Raw genomic sequence first — 17,323 nt, 5'->3', positions numbered from 1 at the left:
ACACCTCAACAGTGGCCCTTTGTGACAGCACCATCGGTGACTTCACAGCAGCCACGGGACACGGGCCACGTCACAAAAGCAGGACAGGGGGCCCAGAGCCGCAATCCCATGGTGAGATCCGTGGGGCTCAAACACCACTATTCCAGCCCCACCACGGCCCCGCTGCTGAGGTGTGGGACAGCCCCGGAGGGACAAGGAGCCGCGGGATTTTGGGGAGGGGTACCTAAAACAGACTTTGCGCCTCTTGCAGGGCGAGATGTCATCGAGGGAGGACACTCCAGAGCCGGGCACCTCTGCTGCCAGCACCAGCCAGGCTGGCCCGGCCGCGCCGCAGGACAACAGCCAGGAGGACGCCGCATGCCCGGAGTGCCGGGACATCAGCACCGCGTGCTCCAGCTCATGCCGGCACTGCTTCTGCTGGCTGTGCCTGTGGGACTGGAGCCTGGGCCAGGCCGTGTGCCCACGGTGCCAGCGGTCCACGCGCCACCCCTACCCCCAGCACGTGGCCCTGTACCACGAGGTGCAGGAGCAGGTCTACGAGAGGAAGCGGAGATGGCGCGGCCGCTCGGCGTGGCGGCCGCGCAGCTGCTCCGCACCCTGGGAGAGAAGGCCAAGGAGATCCATGAGGTGGCCCCGCGATGGCCGCCGGGAGTCTCGGCACGCCCGAGGCAGCGACTCCCCGAGGAGGAGGCAGTGGCAGCTGCAGAGGAGAGAGGACGCACCCGAAGAGGGACAGACTCTGAGATCTGAATGGGACATCCCAGCCTCCTCGCAGGGACATCGATCCCGGCGCAGGGCCCGCAGGTCATGGAGCCAGCAGGAACGGTCGCGGGGCCACCGCAGGTGGAGCAGGGGCAGGGAGCGCTTCCGTGGCTGGGACAGGCCCTCCAGGAGAGAGCAGGACACCCAGACAGGCTCCCCCGAGCGTTCCACAAGGCAGCGGCGCTGGAGGAGCTGGAATGCTGATGACAGACACGCTCCAGGGCCCCAGCACGATGTCCCCTCGGAGAGGAGCGAGACACACCAGTGGGAAGATGCTGATGCCTCTGGACAACGGCACACAAGAAGGAGGCAAAGCCGGGGCAGATCCCACAGGAGAGGCCAGAACTCCCAGGCAGGCTCTCAGGGAATGGAGCCCCACGAGCGCTCCGCAAGGCAGGGGCGCTGGAGGAGCTGGAGTGCTGATGGCAGACACACTCCAAGGCCCCAGCGTGACACCCCCGAGAGGAGGAGCGAGAGACACCAGTGGGAAGACCGGAATTCCTCCAGGCAACAGCACGCGGCAAGGAGCCGAACCCGGGGCAGATCCCACAGGAGAAGCCAGAACTCCCAGAGAGCCTCCCAGGGAATGCTCCACAACCACGCCACAAGGCAGAGGCAGTGGAGGAGCTGGAATGACGACCAAGAACAAGCTCCAAGGTCCCAGCGGAACATCCTGGGCTCCTCAAGGAGGAGCTGGCACTGGTGCAGGGATGCATAGCCCACCCTCCCAAAATGGGAATTGCTATGCTCAGACTCAGCCCAGGGTGTTCAGGCAGGTTTTGGTGATCTCCCAGGATGGAGCCACCAGATTCCCCCTGAACATCCTCTTCCCAGGCTTGACTCGCTGCAAATAAACAAATGCCACTTGAGCCAGCACCCCTTTTCTTTTTTTTTTTTTTTTTTTTTTTTGTGTTTTTGCAACCTCAGGAGCCTCCACAGATATTTTGGAGCATCCCACACCCTTTGGTTGCCTTCATGAGTTTCATCCTTTCCCTCTGTGAGCTCTCCCCAGCATCATTAAGTGCCTCTATGGATCAAGGAAGGAACTGAGGGGCTCTTCCCCTCTCCATGCCCCCACAGCCATTCCATGGCTGAACCTGACTTGGATTTTGCTTTTTCTTTCCCTTCAGTTTTATCCAGGGAAGCTTTGCTGGGAGAAGTTAGCACCCCATAGCATTTTTTCAGTGGAGCTACAGCTTGGTACAGGAATATTTTCCCCAAAACCACAATATGTGGCTGATACAAATCAGTGCTGGAGGTGCCCAAGCCCAGCTCCAGGGCCAAAACTTGCCCTAAACTTTCCTCCCAGTTGTCATCCAGTCCTTGTCCCCAAATACCAGGCTCTGGAATTACCCCACTAACCTGCAGTGTCCATTGATCTCCAATTTGGGGTATCAGCATAGCTGATCATCTCCCAAGATGCATATTCAGCATGTGAGATGAGGATTTTGCCTATGGATACATTCTCTGCTGGATGGACGGAGCCTGGTCACACTGGATCCCTCTTGCACTACAAGAAATAATTGGAAAAAAGCCATGAAATTCAACAGCGGTGAAAACCAGGAGCCTGGGCACACAGGAGGTGGGCAAGGATCCTCGATATCCACATCATGCTCTGGTAGAGCCACTCCTCTGCTTGATCAAGTTTATTTTTCTTCCACAGAAACCTGCTTTAAATACACCTGGAATTCACTCATTTTCCCAAATATACTCAGAAGATGGGCTCTTGCTACCTGGAAACCACACACAGCCTCGGGTGGGAGAAGCATTGCTCAGCACAGGAGGTGGCCACACACAGCACCAAAACTATCCTGGTAGTTTTTCCCTTGATTTAATTTTTTCATTAAATACAAAACTTCCCCTCAAGTATGAGCTTATGTTTGTTTATCTCCTGGAAAATCATATCACTGCCTCTCTGAGCATGGTGCCAGGGACCTGGAAGTGCTGGATATGCCCACCTGAACGTACACACACAGACATTTCACCAGGAAAACCCTGTTAAAAATGCAGCATTCAGTGGGGATGGATGTTGGTGGCAGAGCCACTGCTTTAGGATAAACAACAAGTAAGAAAATTCAGACAATTTCTGCTGAAGTAAAAAACAAAACAAAACAAAAAAAAGGGGATCTGGGAAAAGTGCAAAGAGGCTGGAAGTCTGAGGGGAGCGCTGCCCTCAGAGGTCTCTGTCCCAGAGCTGCCCAGCCTGGATTCAGGAGGTCTTTACAAACACCGGCACCTCGGCCAGGCTGGCAGAGTAATTCCTGAGCGTGGTGCCACCATCAAACACTCGGGCACTGTTGGTGTCCAGCCAGAGGTGCCCCTCTCCTGGCAGGTAGATGTCCCTCCACGTTTGTCCCTTTTCTGTTATTGGAGCAACCAGGACCTGCAGGGAGAAGAAAAAGAAAGAAAACAGAACTTCAGCAGAGGGAGGATTAGCCAGGATGTGCGTGTGGGGTTGAGATGGTCATCAGGGAATCCTGGAATGGTTTGAGTGGGAAGAGACCTTAAAAACCATCCTGTCCCGCTCCCTGCCATGGACAGGGACACCTTCCACTAGCCCAGGTTGCTCCAAGCTCCATCCATTTTGGCCCTGGACAGTCCAGGGATGGGGCAGCCACAGCTTCTCTGGGCACCCTGTGCCAGGCCTCACCAGCCTCACTGGGAGCTCCTTCCCAATCCTATCTATCTCTGCCTTCTGTCAGCTTAGAAACATTAATGAAGTGCAGTGACATTCCTTTGGCTGGGATTGGGATCATCCCTGCCCGCAGCTTCCCCAAGATTCCATCCAGTTTATATTTTCAAAAACCAGGAGAAAAAACCCCATCAGAAATGTGTTTCTTGCAAAACCTCCTTCCCAGTGATAGAGCCAATGTAATTCCACATTTAGGGAGCATTTTCCCCCTTGTTTCATGGGAAAAGCAGTTCCCAGCATTCTGAGACTCTTTATTCCTGCTAAATCATTTCACTTCCAAAAGCTGATAGAGAGTTTTGGGGCCCTAAATAAGATTTTCATGAGGAAAGCCAAGCTTTTCCAAAAATCAAAAACCCCAAACCCACAAAACTCAGCTGCTTTGGCTTGGATTTAAATCTGCTTAAATCCAAGTCCTGGTTTGTACTTGTGCAAAGCTAAATCTACAGGAATAATGCAGAATTCCCACCTCATCTCCAATAAGAAACTCGTCCTCTATGGTGAATGCAACTGGATCCATGGGGCTGAGCCACCAGGCAGGACGGAAGATGGGGAATCCCAAACTCTGCCACTCCTCACTGTATTTTAGGAGCAGCGGCACAACAAAGTCCTGGTGCCTCTGGATGCACTGGCGGGTCAGATTTAGGACCTGCAGGTGGAGGACAAATCCATGAGGAGCTCAACGTCCAGGAAACAGCAAAGCAGGCAGGGGAAAAAAAACCCCAACAAAAAATAATAAAAAAATTCAAAAGTAAAACCTGTATTCCCTTAGGAAGGGAAATTACTGAATTGGAATGTCCTGCTCAAGTTATGGTGCAAATGGAGTTGATATTGGATATAAATTGATTTGGATATAAATTGATATGGATATTAATTGGATTAATTGGATATATTGGATATATTTGGATATTAATTGATTTGTCTAAAAATCCATTGGTAATGCATTTAAATCCATTGATAATGGACTTAAATCAATTGGACTTAAATGGCTTTAAATCCATTGCTAATGGTTACAAATCAGCTGGATTTAAATCTATTGATAGCAGATATGAACACATTAGATTTGAATAGATTTAAATCTGTTGTTAATGAATTTAAATCCATTGAATTTAAATTTATTTAAATACACTGAAAATAGTTGTGGATCCATTGGATTTAAATACATTAATAACAGATATGACTCTATTAGATTTAAATGTATTTCAGTCCAGCTATACTGAACATGAATCTATTGGATATAAATGGATTTACATCTATTGATAATGAATATAAACCCATTGGATTTAAATATATTTAAACCCATTGATAATGGATATCAGTCATTGGATTTAAGTGAATTTAAGTGCATTGACAATGCATATAAACCCATGGATTTAAATGCATTTACATCTATGGATAATGGATATTAATTAATTGTATTTAAATGCATTTATATCCATTAATAAATGATCTTAATAGATTTGATTTAAATTCCACTGATAACACATATGAATCCACTGAATTGAAATATAATTAAATCCATTGATAGCAGATACAAATCCATTTGATTTAAATCCATTGGTACTTGAATCTAGGGCCATTGATAATGGATTTATTCCCACTTCAGTGGAAAGCTGAGGACGGCAGCTGGCAGGAGATCCCTGCCAGGCCTTGCATGGCTTTTGGGGGCATTGGCCATGTCAGGATCCCGGTGTCCTCCCCTCTGGAGTGTGGGATACGTACCCAGGCGTCACAGCAGAGCCAGGGTGGGGTCCCAAAGGCCATCACGGGCAGGAATGTCACAATCTGCAGCCACCTCACAAACAGCTCCGGGTCCCCCTGGGTGGCTCCAGCCACACTCCCTCCTGTGGGAACATGGGGCTGGAGTGAGGACCTCCCATGGCATGGAAAGGTTCTGGGGAAACCTCAGAGCTCCTCCCAGTGCCTAAAGTGTCACCATCGCTCTGAAAACCTGGCACAGCTTCCCTGGAAATGGCACAAACCCCCCAGCACCGGGGGCTTGCCCAGCCATCCACAAATTCCTGTTTCCTCTAGAGGCTTTTCCCAGCTCGTGCAGCTCCCAGGCTGTTGGGACACAACCCCTGGCAATGAACTGCCCAGCTCTCTGTGTGCAGGAGGATCTGCACTCCCATCCACGCAAGACAAGGGCTCCAGCACCTCTTTGGGAAGCAAACACCCATGCTGGGATTGCTTGAGCTTCATTTTCTAAGGAAAACATGCTAAAAATAGAGGCCAAATTGAAATACTGTTCTCAACCCCTATTTCAGGGCTGTTGTTTAGCTCAGCTCTCCATGTTTGACACTTCGGCAAAGCCACTGCACACTCAGGGCATGTTTTAACCACCACTGACTCCATCAGCTCCAAGAAAAAGGGAAATGAATCCACTTGGCCCTGATTAAAGCTGTTTCTTGCCATTTTATAATGCTTTTATTTCAGGACTTCTGCAGCCATTTTGCTTTGGAGCAGAAATGCAGACTTGGAGCAGAGCTGCTGAGGTTTTAGGAACATTCATTCCCTAGCCAGGAGCCTGGGGATGCCGATCCTGCCTGTGCCAGGTGGGATTTAGCCCAAGCCAAACCCCGCAGGGGTGGGCTGTGGTGGAACTCTGGGAAGGGCATCCCCAGAGACGCAGCTGGAGTTGCCTGGCAATATTTACAGCATATTCTTTTGTTTTTAGTTCCTAATTTTTTTCCCTGGTAACATTCATCCCAATCAAGCCAGCACAACAGAAAACTGGGGAGCAAAACGCTCCAAGCCTTCCCATAGCACACCTAAGGTGCAAGTGTATCTCCCGTGCCTGGAAAAAAGCTGCAAAATTCACCACAGAGAAGCCAGAAATAGGGAATAAAATGGAAAACCAATCTTTACCTACTGCATCAGGGATGAAGAAGTTGTAGCCCAGGAGGCTGTAGTGCAGCACGGAGGGGATGAGCCCCTTCAGCCCGGCGTGGCTCCAGTCAGAGCGCAGGGGGCTCATCTGGACAAACAGTGGGAGGTGACTGGATCTGGAGAAACAGCACAAATCCTTCAAGGTGCTTAGAGGGCTCACAGGAGCTGAAATTCCCTGATGCCCAGTTGGCTTTGGAGTCACTAGGGCCAGGTTATAATCCCAGAATGGTTTGGGTGGGAAGAGACATTAAAGCCCATCCAATCCCACCCTCTGCCATGGGCAGGGACACCTTCCACTAGCCCAGGTTGCTCCAAGCCCCATCCACCCTGGCCTTGGACACTTCCAGAGATGGGGCAGCCACAGCTTCTCTGGGCACCCTGTGCCGGGGCCATGCCATCCTCACATCCCACAAGGATCGTTGACTCCAACACGCTGCCCTATCCCACTTCCTCACCACTTCACTTCCCTGGGTGCCAAGAAACATCTGGGAATACCAAGAGCGCACCATTTCCACCATCCCCCGGCAAGTTCTTGCGCCCGTCAGCTCCAGCACCAGCAGCTGCCCACCCACCTGCTCCCGGCGCTGATGATAGTCTTGTTGCCCAGCGTCGCCAGCGCCGCCGCCAGCACCTCGGTGTATCCATCACCCGCCAGCTCGGCGGGAGCAGGGACATCCTGCTCCAGGAAGGAATTGCCCTCAACTCCTTCAAAGGCCACGTAGGTGGCCCCCAGCGCCTGCCGCAGGTGCCGGGCACGAGCCAGGTACCAGCCCAGCGCTGCCTCGCTGGTGACGTTCAGGCGGGCACAGAGCTGCCCCTTCCAGGTGGTCAGCAGCGGGATCTGCGGAGGGGAAGGATGGAAATCCCTGTCAGATCCATAGAATGTCCCGCTGATTCTGGGGTGCAAGGCTGGGGGATGCCATACTGCCCCCATCCCACCCTGCCCTGTCGTGGTGCAGCGCATCAGGGTGTAAACTCTCCCTCGACCCCCCAAAAATCCCTGAGCTGGTGACAAAGGGATCATTAAAATGACCACACAAAGTGGAGCTGGGGAATGTTCTGAACACTGGAAGCGGAAATTTTAAAGCTGCTTCTGTAGGAATCAGGAGAGATGCGGCTTCCCCCAGCACTGCTGTGTCCCAGCACAGTGGGATCGGACTGTGTCCCTTGATAAAATAATAAACATGAGGGGGTTTATTAAGCTTTAATTTTGGTTTGGGGCCTGAGGGGGTCCCATACCGAGCTGGCCCCGGGTCGGGGCTGGCGGCTGAGCCAGTATCCCGCAGCCTCGCCGCCACGCAGGGAGCGCAGGAAGAGCGGGGAGGTGATGCCAGCATATGGGGACAGCGTGATGGAGAGTTCCAGGGGTTCCACCAGTGCCAGGGCCTGCCTCTTCCTGCGCTCCGAGGGCACCAGGTCCTGCGGGCGGGAAGGGCAGGAATAAGGGGATTGTGGGAGAGGAGCACCACGCTCCCCATGTGCCCCGGAGGGTGGCAGGACGGCTGTACCGCGGCAGCGAGGACGGCAGTGCCGCGCTCCCCCAGGGCCACGACGCCCTCCTGAAGGCGATGCCGCTTCAGCCTCCTCACCAGCGACCTCAGGCCTCGCTTGATTTTGGCAGCAGAACCCTCCAGGCCGTGGTAGTGCCAGATCGGAGACCTGCAGGGTGGGAAATCCCGCATGAGATGCTTGGGAGAGCGAGCAAGACATTTGGAAGTGTGGGAATCCAGGGCTTCCCTCTGGCTGCCCTGGAGGGCCTGGGACCATGGCAGGGATCAGGAACCCCCCTGGACAGAGCCCCAGAGACACTGTCTCTGATCTCTGCCCATGGAAAAGAGTTTTCAATCTTACAGGATGAATTACCAGCCCTGAGTGTTTGATATAAGTAATAATTAAGTGTGGCACGGATGCAAAAGTAAAATTCTAGGATTCTGGATTAGGGGTCCAAAGGGGACAAGATGGAGGAAATTGGGTGTGTCTTGTCCTTTTTCTCCTTCTTCATGCCCTCCATGTTTCACTGTGGTGTTGGCATTTTTCTATTGGTTCAGGCTGGGGACACACTGTTCAACATAGATGATAGACATTGGCACATTATTGTAAATACAGCACAGGGATTTTCTGGTGTATAATGTTTGTAACATCCCACTGAGGGCAGAGCCCCACACGCTGCCCTGCAGGACAGAGCTGCGGCAGGGCAGCAGAACATATTAGAGATCAACAGAATAAACAACCTTGAAACCAGCACAGACCAATTATGGCTTCTGCTTTGGCAGCGGGGCAGAAAGACAGAGACTTTCTACAATCTCGGGATCATCAATACCTCGGATTCCGACAGGAAGGGTTGCCACCGTCAGGGAAGGAGAGCTCACCCCAGGAGCGCTGTGTCCGGCAGTGTCCGAGCCACTCCTGCCAGGGCGCTGGCCGTGTGCCGGCGGGCGGCCGCCACATCGGCGCTGACACAGAGCTGGTAGTGCAGGGGTTCCTCTCGTCCCGCCATCGTCTCCAGGCAGAACTGCCGGTGGCTCTCCAGAGACAGGAGCAGGGACACGTCGGGAGCCACTGTCACCGTCACTCCTTTGGGGGAAGAGTGGGAAAAGGGTGTCTCGGCAAACACCCGGCTACTCCCGGTCCTGGGAGCCACAGGCATGAGCAGAGCCTGACTGGTGCCAAGGTTGATCTGGGCTGATCCCACCACAGATCCAGCTGTGCCAACCATCCCCACCCTGCTCCTGCTATTCTCTTGTAGAGTCCAAAATGCCTTTCAAGGGCTGGATTTCTCCCTTTCCTGGCCCTTCTGCTCAACATTCAGCGGCCTCAGCAGTGCAGGACAGCTGCAGGTCAATTGGATTAATTTGGGGTAATATCTGAAGTTTGATGTCCTGCAGAATAATCCAAATATACCCCAAAAAATGACACCAACAACTGAACTCCTGCCTGAATCCAGCATTCCAGAGTGGCATCAGGGAGCCATGAAGCTGCTCTTGTGGAGCTGGGGATGCAGCAATGGGCACAGATCTGGGCTTAAAAACAAACCAGGCACACCAAGAGCATCGGATGTCCCAGGAGTGATTTGGGCCACCCCATCCTCAGGCACTCAGCTTCAGCATCAGCTTTCCCACAGGGATGAGGCAGTGTGGGATCCATCCCACATGCCCTGTTGCTGCTACATTTGCTAAATATTTTATTCCCAGAGGCAACTATACTGCTCTTAAATGGCTTTAGAGTTGAGGAGAGGGGCAGAGAAGCACAGGGATTGAAGCTGTTGGATCCTGGCCAGGGAAGGAGGTGGTTACCTGTGGATCCCAGGAAGTATCTCTCCAGGACAGGTCCGAAGCTGGCGGGGTTTGCGCTGAGGTCGCCGCTGACCAGGGGCTGCGCGGGGCTCTCGGCGCTGTTGAGGGGCCAGCGCTGGGCATGGATGCTCGGCCCTCCATACCAGGAGACATTGGCCATGGAAAAACAATCCTGCAGCCAGGAAAGCATCATCAAAGAGCGAGGAAAACTCAGAAGGAGAAGGAAAGCCAGACTTGGAGCAAACTGTGCTGGTGAAAGGTGTCCCCTTTTACAGCGTAAAATTACAGTTTCATTCAAAAGCAAAGGAAAAGCAAGATGTGATTCCCGAAGCCTGCCGGTTTTTGCTGAAGGAGCACAAATAAAACCGAACTGCCATGACAATCATGCTTCTGCACCCCACCACAGTTACCAAACACCTCTGAGTCGCAGGTGAAAAGATGCTGCAAAGGTGAGAGCAAAGAGATTCTGCAGGTGTGAGTGGCTGTGGGACAGGACAACAGAGGGGGAAATTCGAGGAAACATCTTTAAAATGCACTGAGGGCACTTTCCAGCTTTCCTAGCTGGAAAATCTATGCATTTTGGTTTATTGGTTGGTTTGGGGTTTTTTTTGGTTTGGTCAGGCTTTTTTGGTCAGGTTTTCTTTTTGGTTTGGTCAGATTTTTATTTGGTTTTCATTCAGTGTTTTTTTCCTCTAGTTTTTTTTTTTTTTTCCCTTTCTTTTACTTTAAAAACACATTAAGCTCTCCACCAGCCTTCCCCGGATTTTCTGGAGTGAATCTGCATGTGCAGCTGTCCCCACCTGAGCTCTCACAAAGAGCTTTTAGCCCCATCTTGAGCCCTCACCTTGATGGCACCAGCGTCCTGAGGGTGACACATCCTCCCTTCCAAGGCACAGCTTCCCTCTTTCCCCAGGGCTGATGACAAAAATTCCCTCAAGAGACTCAGTTTGGGGATTTGGGCACTTCTCATAGGCCTGACAGGGCCCTGGGATGGGGAACATCCCCATTTTTGACCTGCCTCCTGCCAGAAATCATCAGTTTTCACTTCAGAGCTCCTCAAACCTTCCCCTTTCTGCCAAATCGAGGGATCAGCAGGACTTAGCATCCTCGTGACTTCCCAGGCAGGATGGGCTTCCCCGAAAGCCCAGAGATCTGGGGCCGTGAAGGGGGCCTGGGGTGGCAGAGGGGACCCAGAGCCCTCCCCACTCAACCCACCCCACATTTATTCCTAATCCCAAGGCTTCGGAGCCTCCTGGAGTCCTGAGCTTGGGGGCACAGAGAGGTTAAGTCTCTCCAAGAGGTGGGGAGAGGAGATGTAAATTATTAAAGTGGAAACCCTGGAGGCCCAGGATAGCTGTACCAGGTGTCAGCTGAACTCATTACACCAGCTGGGAAAGAGGGAAAACAGTCTGTTCTGAACTCAGATTTCACTGGATCATATTTTCCAATGGTTTGGGTTTTTTTTAAAAAAAAAAAAAAAGTGGGGGAAAACCTGTTCTGTCTCACTCATCCTCTGAAATGCCTCACACCAATGTCAGTGGAAGAGACCGAGGGTTTGTGCTCAGGCAACACCTTCCACCCACCCAAAACAGTGCCAGCAGGTGATTTATGGCTAAAGGGGAGCAATCCTCCATCCCAGAGAATCCCATCCCACTTCTCTCCCTGTTCTGAGGGCTCCCCACAACTGGACACCCTGCTCCGACAGCGTTTTTCCTTCCCCTGCTAAGGCTCCTTCCCAGAGTCTGCTTTTATTTAACTGAGGGAGAAAACAGGGAATGGTACCAAAAATGTTTGCAGCAGCGGACACGGATTATTCCCATCCCGCGGGAGCTGCCCATTGTGTCTGTGCTGGAAGAGGCTCTCGCCAGCATTGTCATCTCCAGTGGGTATTTACTCTGTCTCCATATAAACACAGCTCTCCCACCCCGGGCTCACCAGCGTGGCACCGCCACAGGATTTTGGGGCTCAGCTTCAGGGCACGATGCTTCCAAAAGGTTTTTCCCCCACCCGGCACCTTCCGGCTGTGGAAGGCGGGGAGCCACGGCCACCGTGCGACCCCATAACTGAGCTGGGGGACCGTGGTCAGGCCAGAGCCTCCCTTGCTGGATCCCAAAGGGCTGGGAGGTGGTCGGAGGGGTCCCCGTTACCTTCAGGGTCACGTCGGGGCGCAGCGGGGTCCAGCGGACGCCGTAGCACTCGGCTCCGGGGGCTGCCGGCGGCTCCAGGGACAGCCGGAGCTCGGCGTCCTCCTCCCAGGAATAGCAGAACTGGCCGCCGTCGTGCCAGCAGCGGTCCCGGGGCGGCGGGGGCTCGGCGGCCGGCACGCTGCCCACGGCGATGGCCAGCACGGGCCGGCCGGCCGGCAGCGCCCGCAGCAGCAGCGCCCCGCGGCCGCGCTCCCACAGCATCCCCGCCGCCCGGCCCCGCAGCACCCACTCCTCCGGGGGCTGCTCCAGCGCCTGCCACGAGATGATGCCGATGGTCATGGCGAAGAAGACGGCCACGCCGAGGCAGCCCACGGCGCCTTTCCAAGGCTCCGTCATCTCCCTGAAGCCCAAGGTCCAGGTGGACTCCGGGATCTGGCCGGTGTGGCGGGAGAGGGGCATGGTGCGATCGCAGGGATGCCGCGGCTCTGCTGCTCTCCCCTCCTGCAGCAGCACAGGAAAGAAAACCCTCTGGGATAGCTCCAAAAGATCTTCTGGGATGGCTCCAAGAGATCCTCTGGGATAGCTCCGAAAGCATGCACAAAAACCTAATGAATATAATGTACATCTAATGAAATAAAATTTTAAAATCGTTTAAAAGAGGGAAAGCTGCAACTCGGTTCTCTCTGCGTTGATCCCAAGGTAAGGGGAGCCCCTTCCACAGCCTCCTCCACAGCAAATCCCACTGCTGGGCTCGGTGACTGTGCCGCAGCCCCCAAACCTGGGGGCTCAGCCCCTTGGCACAGCCAGCAGCACCCAGTGACAGCGAGGAGGAGGAGGTGTCACACGTGGCCCAGAGCCCGGGAGGGAGATGGGGCCACGGACAGTGGGAATTGGGGCCACGCTCCAGCCTCCGCTGCTCCGTGAGCTTTGGCATCACACTCCTGCTCGGTTTGGAAGCAGCAGCAAATAGCCAGGGGTGCAGGAAAACATCCCAGGGTGGGTCGAGAAAGGAGGGGACGAACATCCTCATTCCATCTCCTTTCACTCTTCCCTGGAAAAGCATTTGGATTATGCACAGAGCAAAACTGCCCATGAGCAGGGTCTGGGCACTGGCTGAGCCCAGGGGAGCAGGCACCTACTGTTCCTCCAGGTGAGGGGTCACCTGTGGGGACAGCTTCATGGCGTGGCACTGGCTTGTCCCTCTGTCCCAGGCCCCATCCCTGATGGCAAGCTGGGAATGGTGCCACCTCCGCTGGCACAGCACAGCCACACCCTACACACCCCTCACCACCTACCTAAAAATAGGTTTGGAGGTGCTGTCACAGCCCCCGAAGCGTCCTCGATGTTTTCCCCACCACGAGCAGGTTTTCCTCCTCTTTCCCAGGACAGTTTTCCCTCCTGACCATGTCTGAGACCCGTGGAGCTGAAGGAACTTGATCCAGACTAACCCAGGAGCGTTACTTAAGCCAAGCTCCCTCCCTTCCTCCCTCTATTCCCTCCCGCTCGCTCCCCTGCAGCCCGCACGTAGCCACAGGTGGCTGCATCCCCAGCAGGGGCAGGACATTGAAAATGTTCATTTTTAAAGGTTTTCGCTTCTAGGGGAGTAATTTTAAAGGTTAGTTTTGGGGGTGGGTTTTTTTTGCTCCACACCTGTAAATCAACACGTGAAGCCCTGGGAGTGCTGAGCCTCCTCGTTCTCCTGCTTTGGCTTTTGTTGCTCTTATTATCCACTTTTGGGGGATTTTATCCCTGTTCCTACTTCACATGAGCCACTGGACCCTCTCTTATATTAAGTCCAGGTCTGCAGCTAAGGGTGCTACCTGCACCCAAACCACAGGGGAGACACTTCCCAGGACACTTGCAATCCCCACCAATGCAAAAACTTTGGAAATCTGAGATTTCCATGGACTTTTCCATGTTCCAGTCCCCACTCACAGTCATCTCACCATATCTAGGGTGATCAGGGAATACCTGGATTTTCCAAGTGATATTACAACCTTTTGGCTGCCAAGATATGAAAATCTTGGGATTTCAAAGTGTTTCCCCATCCTGCATCCAGGCAAAACCCCAGCAATCCCAAGGCCAAAGCTTTGCTCACCCCAGACTTCACGAAGAGTCCCAGGACAGCCAAATTCACCAGGAAGATTCTCTTCTGTGGCCCAAATTAGCCCTTGGATGAGGCCTTTCCTCTCCAGGATTAATTTTTCATTGCAGGTGGGGCAATATCCAGTGTTGGATGGAGGGAAAAATGGTGGATTGCATCAGGACAAGGAGGGACTCCAGAGCGGGAGAGGAGGTGGATCCAGAATAAGGATGAACAAGTATATATGAGCCAGGAGACTGTGATGTCCATCTCAAATGGGCTGGGGATCCTCTGGGAATGGAGCCAGGAGAGGTTATAGCAAAGCTGTAGGTGATTGACCCATGGGACCCCAAATCTACATAAAATAAAGGGAAATTTTTTTTTTTAAAGTAAGGAAGGAGGAGGGTTCCTTCCACCAGGGGTGTTAGTGGCACTCGAGGGGCCCAACATTCCCCATGACCTGGAAAGGGAGAACAAGGAGAAGTGAATAAAGAAGGGGGAACAAGGAGAAGTGAATAAACCCTGTGGTGATTCAGAGCTGCTCACCCAGGGCATCACTGGAGCCGATGGAATTACTTGTGAGGTTTTACAGATCCATGTGCCCCAGAGAGAGCTCAGCTCGGGTGCAAAACCTGCAGAAACAGGGCAGAGGGGAGGAAAAAAGGGATCTTTGGGATGGTCTGGGATCCTGGTACACCAGGAAGGTTAAATGCTCTGTCCAAGGGAGAGCAAGGGACATGGCAGCAGCAGCCAAAAGCTGCCCAAGGATTGGCAATTCCCTGTTTCCCAGCACAAAACGGGCTGGGAGGGGGCAGCTGATGAGGTTGTTTGGCTGCAGCAGCTGAAGGCAAAGCTCTGTCACATGGCAAAAGATTAAATCACATCCATGGAATGGCAGAGGGGCCCCCAAGGCAGGATTAGGGAAACCCCGGGATGCAGTGGGATAAGCAAGGACAGGGGGCCATGCCTAGGCGGGAGAGCAGGAAATGGGGATGGTTTGAAAAACCTTTTCTTAAAAAACAGCTCAATTCCCAGAGAAAAATACTGCTGGAGCTTTTAGCAACTCAATATTTGGCCAAGTTTGGGCCCCACTCAACTCTGCATGTGGCCTGGGGGTTTGGGCCAAACCCTCTCCCACCTTCCCAGAACTCCTGGTTTTTGGGAGGAGGAATGGATCTATGAGTTTTCCTGCCCATCACAAATCTCAGCATGAACTGGCTCCCACGAGCAGAGTGAAACCTCCTTTCACCTTCCTCCCACTGCCAACAAAAACCATTTAGCCTTGACTGGCCACAGGGAAAAAAAAATATTTCGGGGTGGCTCCCTGGATTCCAGAAGGGTGTCCTGCCCCTCTGCTTCCAGAGGGGTTTTTTTAAACATTTTTAACTTTTCAGGGTTGAAAAGACCTTGAGGTCGCTTTTTTATATCCATCCAAGCTCCAAGGTTGCCAAGGGACCTTGATCTGGTGGCAGGTGTCCCTTCCTGGCAGGGAAGTGGAACTGGATGGGCTTTAAGGCCCCTTCCAACCCAAACCATCCCAGGATTGAGGGGTTTGCCAACGCTTCAGTTTTGCTGGGCTGTGTGGGATGTGGACAATGCCCAGGGAAGGGATGGAGTGGGAGGCTGGAAACACATTTAACTCACCAGCATCCATAGCCAGAGTTTGAGAGTCCAAGCTTTTTGGTGAAACACCAGAAAACTGGGACTAAGGGTTATTCCTGCTGGGATTTAGGATCACTGTCCTCTAAGAGGAGCTTCCATCACTGCATACCCTATGGATAACACTCCTTTCCAGAGCTCTGTCATCACCTTTCAGGCTGGCTGGAAAAAGGGAGGGCACAGAGAACCACAGGGATTTTCCACATTTGTGGGGTTGCACTTGGGAAGGCACAGCCCTTTCCATCAATATTTTCCTACAGCCTTTAAGCACCAGCAATTACAGCCACAGCTTCCCAGCCAGACCCTCCTGAGGTTTCTGGTTTGGGATTTCTTAAATATTATTATTTCTAAAAAAAAATCAGGAAAGCTGTATGGGTTGGCCAAAAACAAAGAAAAACTGGTGGGGGCAGCAAAGCGCCTCCAGGACTTGGCATTTCTTCTCCATTTTCCCCAGTGGGGAGCAGCCTCACCCCAAAACTCTCCATGTGGGGATGGATCCCACAGTACCTCAAAAGCCTACACCAAACTCTCATTTTTATCCATTTATCCATGACATCTCTAAGCTGGGATACACAGTGATGAGCCAGAGTGGATTCCCTGAAGCTGGAAGCACAGATGGACATGGGTATCCCACCTTCCTGCCCTCCCAGAGTTTATCCAAAGGAAAAAGATACCTTCAGAATCCATCCTGGGGCTAAACTAGCCAATGTGCCATGGTGAATATTCTCCTTGAGTTTTCCTTCCCCTTGCAGTTCCCAGCTTTGCCTTTCAGGGCCAGCAAAAGCCTTTGGCTGTGCTAGAATTCTCCATTCCTTAGAGAGCGTTGGGCTCCTTGTTGGAGCTGAGCTCAGTTTAAAAGGGGGGAAAAGAAAAAAAAAAAAAAAAAGAGTGATTTAGTTCCTAAATTCCCAAATCTCAGCCCAGATATCCTCCTGGAAAGCAATCCCAGATTTCCGTGAACTCCACAGCTATTTTATAAAGGAAAAAATGAGCAGCAGGACTTGCACTGACAAAGTGGCCTTGTAAACAGCATCAGCCCTTGGAAGCAACCATTGTCCCTTCCCGTGCCACCTGTGTGCCCTGAACCAGGAATGCCTGGATTTGGGAGCTCCTGGAGTCCATCCACAGCCCATCCACGTTTTCAGGAGGGCCTCATGTCAAGAAGCAGATTTTGGGCTGGAGTATCTGACATAATGCATGGATGGATAATTTTCCAGCTGGAAGGTCACCAGCTCCCGCTGCCAGTTTTGGCTGGTTCCAATGGGATGGGAACAGCCCCCGTGTGCCCTTTGCCCCCCTTTTACCTTCAGACAAAGCCTGATATTTTGGGGACACCAAACCCAAGTTTCTAATGCACAATATTCAGTAAATTTTTTAATCTGGGGAGAGAGGAGCCCCCCGTGCTGAGGAAAACCCCCTTCATGGGGCACTCATCCCCCTGCACCTCCAAACCCAGCCCAGGTACCTTAAATCCAGGGAATGATGCAGCACCCAGACAGCCTCAATGTTCCTGCTCTGAGCTCAAATCCCTCAGAGGGAGGTGAGGGTGCTGATTTGGGATCTCTGAAGGCAGCACCTGCTTGGAAAGGGCTGTTGGCATTCCACTGTTCCCACCATTCCCAGGAACAGGGCTGTGGTGAGACCAGTTCCATGTGCTTCTCCTCTAGGAGAAGCCTTCAAAATGCCCCAAATCTCTATTTTTTTTAAGTGAAAACAAGGCACAACTGATGATAAAAGCTGTGGCTGTGAAGAGAGAGCAGCTGCACCCCACAGCCTCAGCACACGATTTTGGTTTTCCAGG

General features: G+C 52.6%; 1 protein-coding gene across 1 annotated transcript; it reads right to left on the bottom strand.

Annotated features, from left to right (window-relative positions):
* Nucleotides 1-2,710: 2,710 nt before the first annotated feature.
* On the bottom strand, nt 2,711-12,239 carry LOC110485050 (SITS-binding protein). Its single transcript, XM_031504877.2, has 10 exons — nt 11,781-12,239; nt 9,634-9,805; nt 8,710-8,914; nt 7,849-7,999; nt 7,580-7,759; nt 6,913-7,181; nt 6,320-6,456; nt 5,174-5,295; nt 3,921-4,100; nt 2,711-3,145 (listed from the first exon to the last, which is right to left on the bottom strand). The coding sequence occupies exons 1-10, from the start codon at nt 12,237-12,239 to the stop codon at nt 2,972-2,974; spliced, it is 2,049 nt and encodes a 682-aa protein (XP_031360737.2). The 3' UTR covers nt 2,711-2,971.
* Between the last annotated feature and the right edge of the window lie 5,084 nt (nt 12,240-17,323).

Source organism: Lonchura striata, chromosome 6, assembly GCF_046129695.1.
Source record: "Lonchura striata isolate bLonStr1 chromosome 6, bLonStr1.mat, whole genome shotgun sequence".
NCBI lineage: Eukaryota > Metazoa > Chordata > Aves > Passeriformes > Estrildidae > Lonchura > Lonchura striata.
The sequence above is the reverse complement of the archived record's forward strand: the minus strand, read 5'-3'. Positions and strand labels throughout refer to the sequence as shown.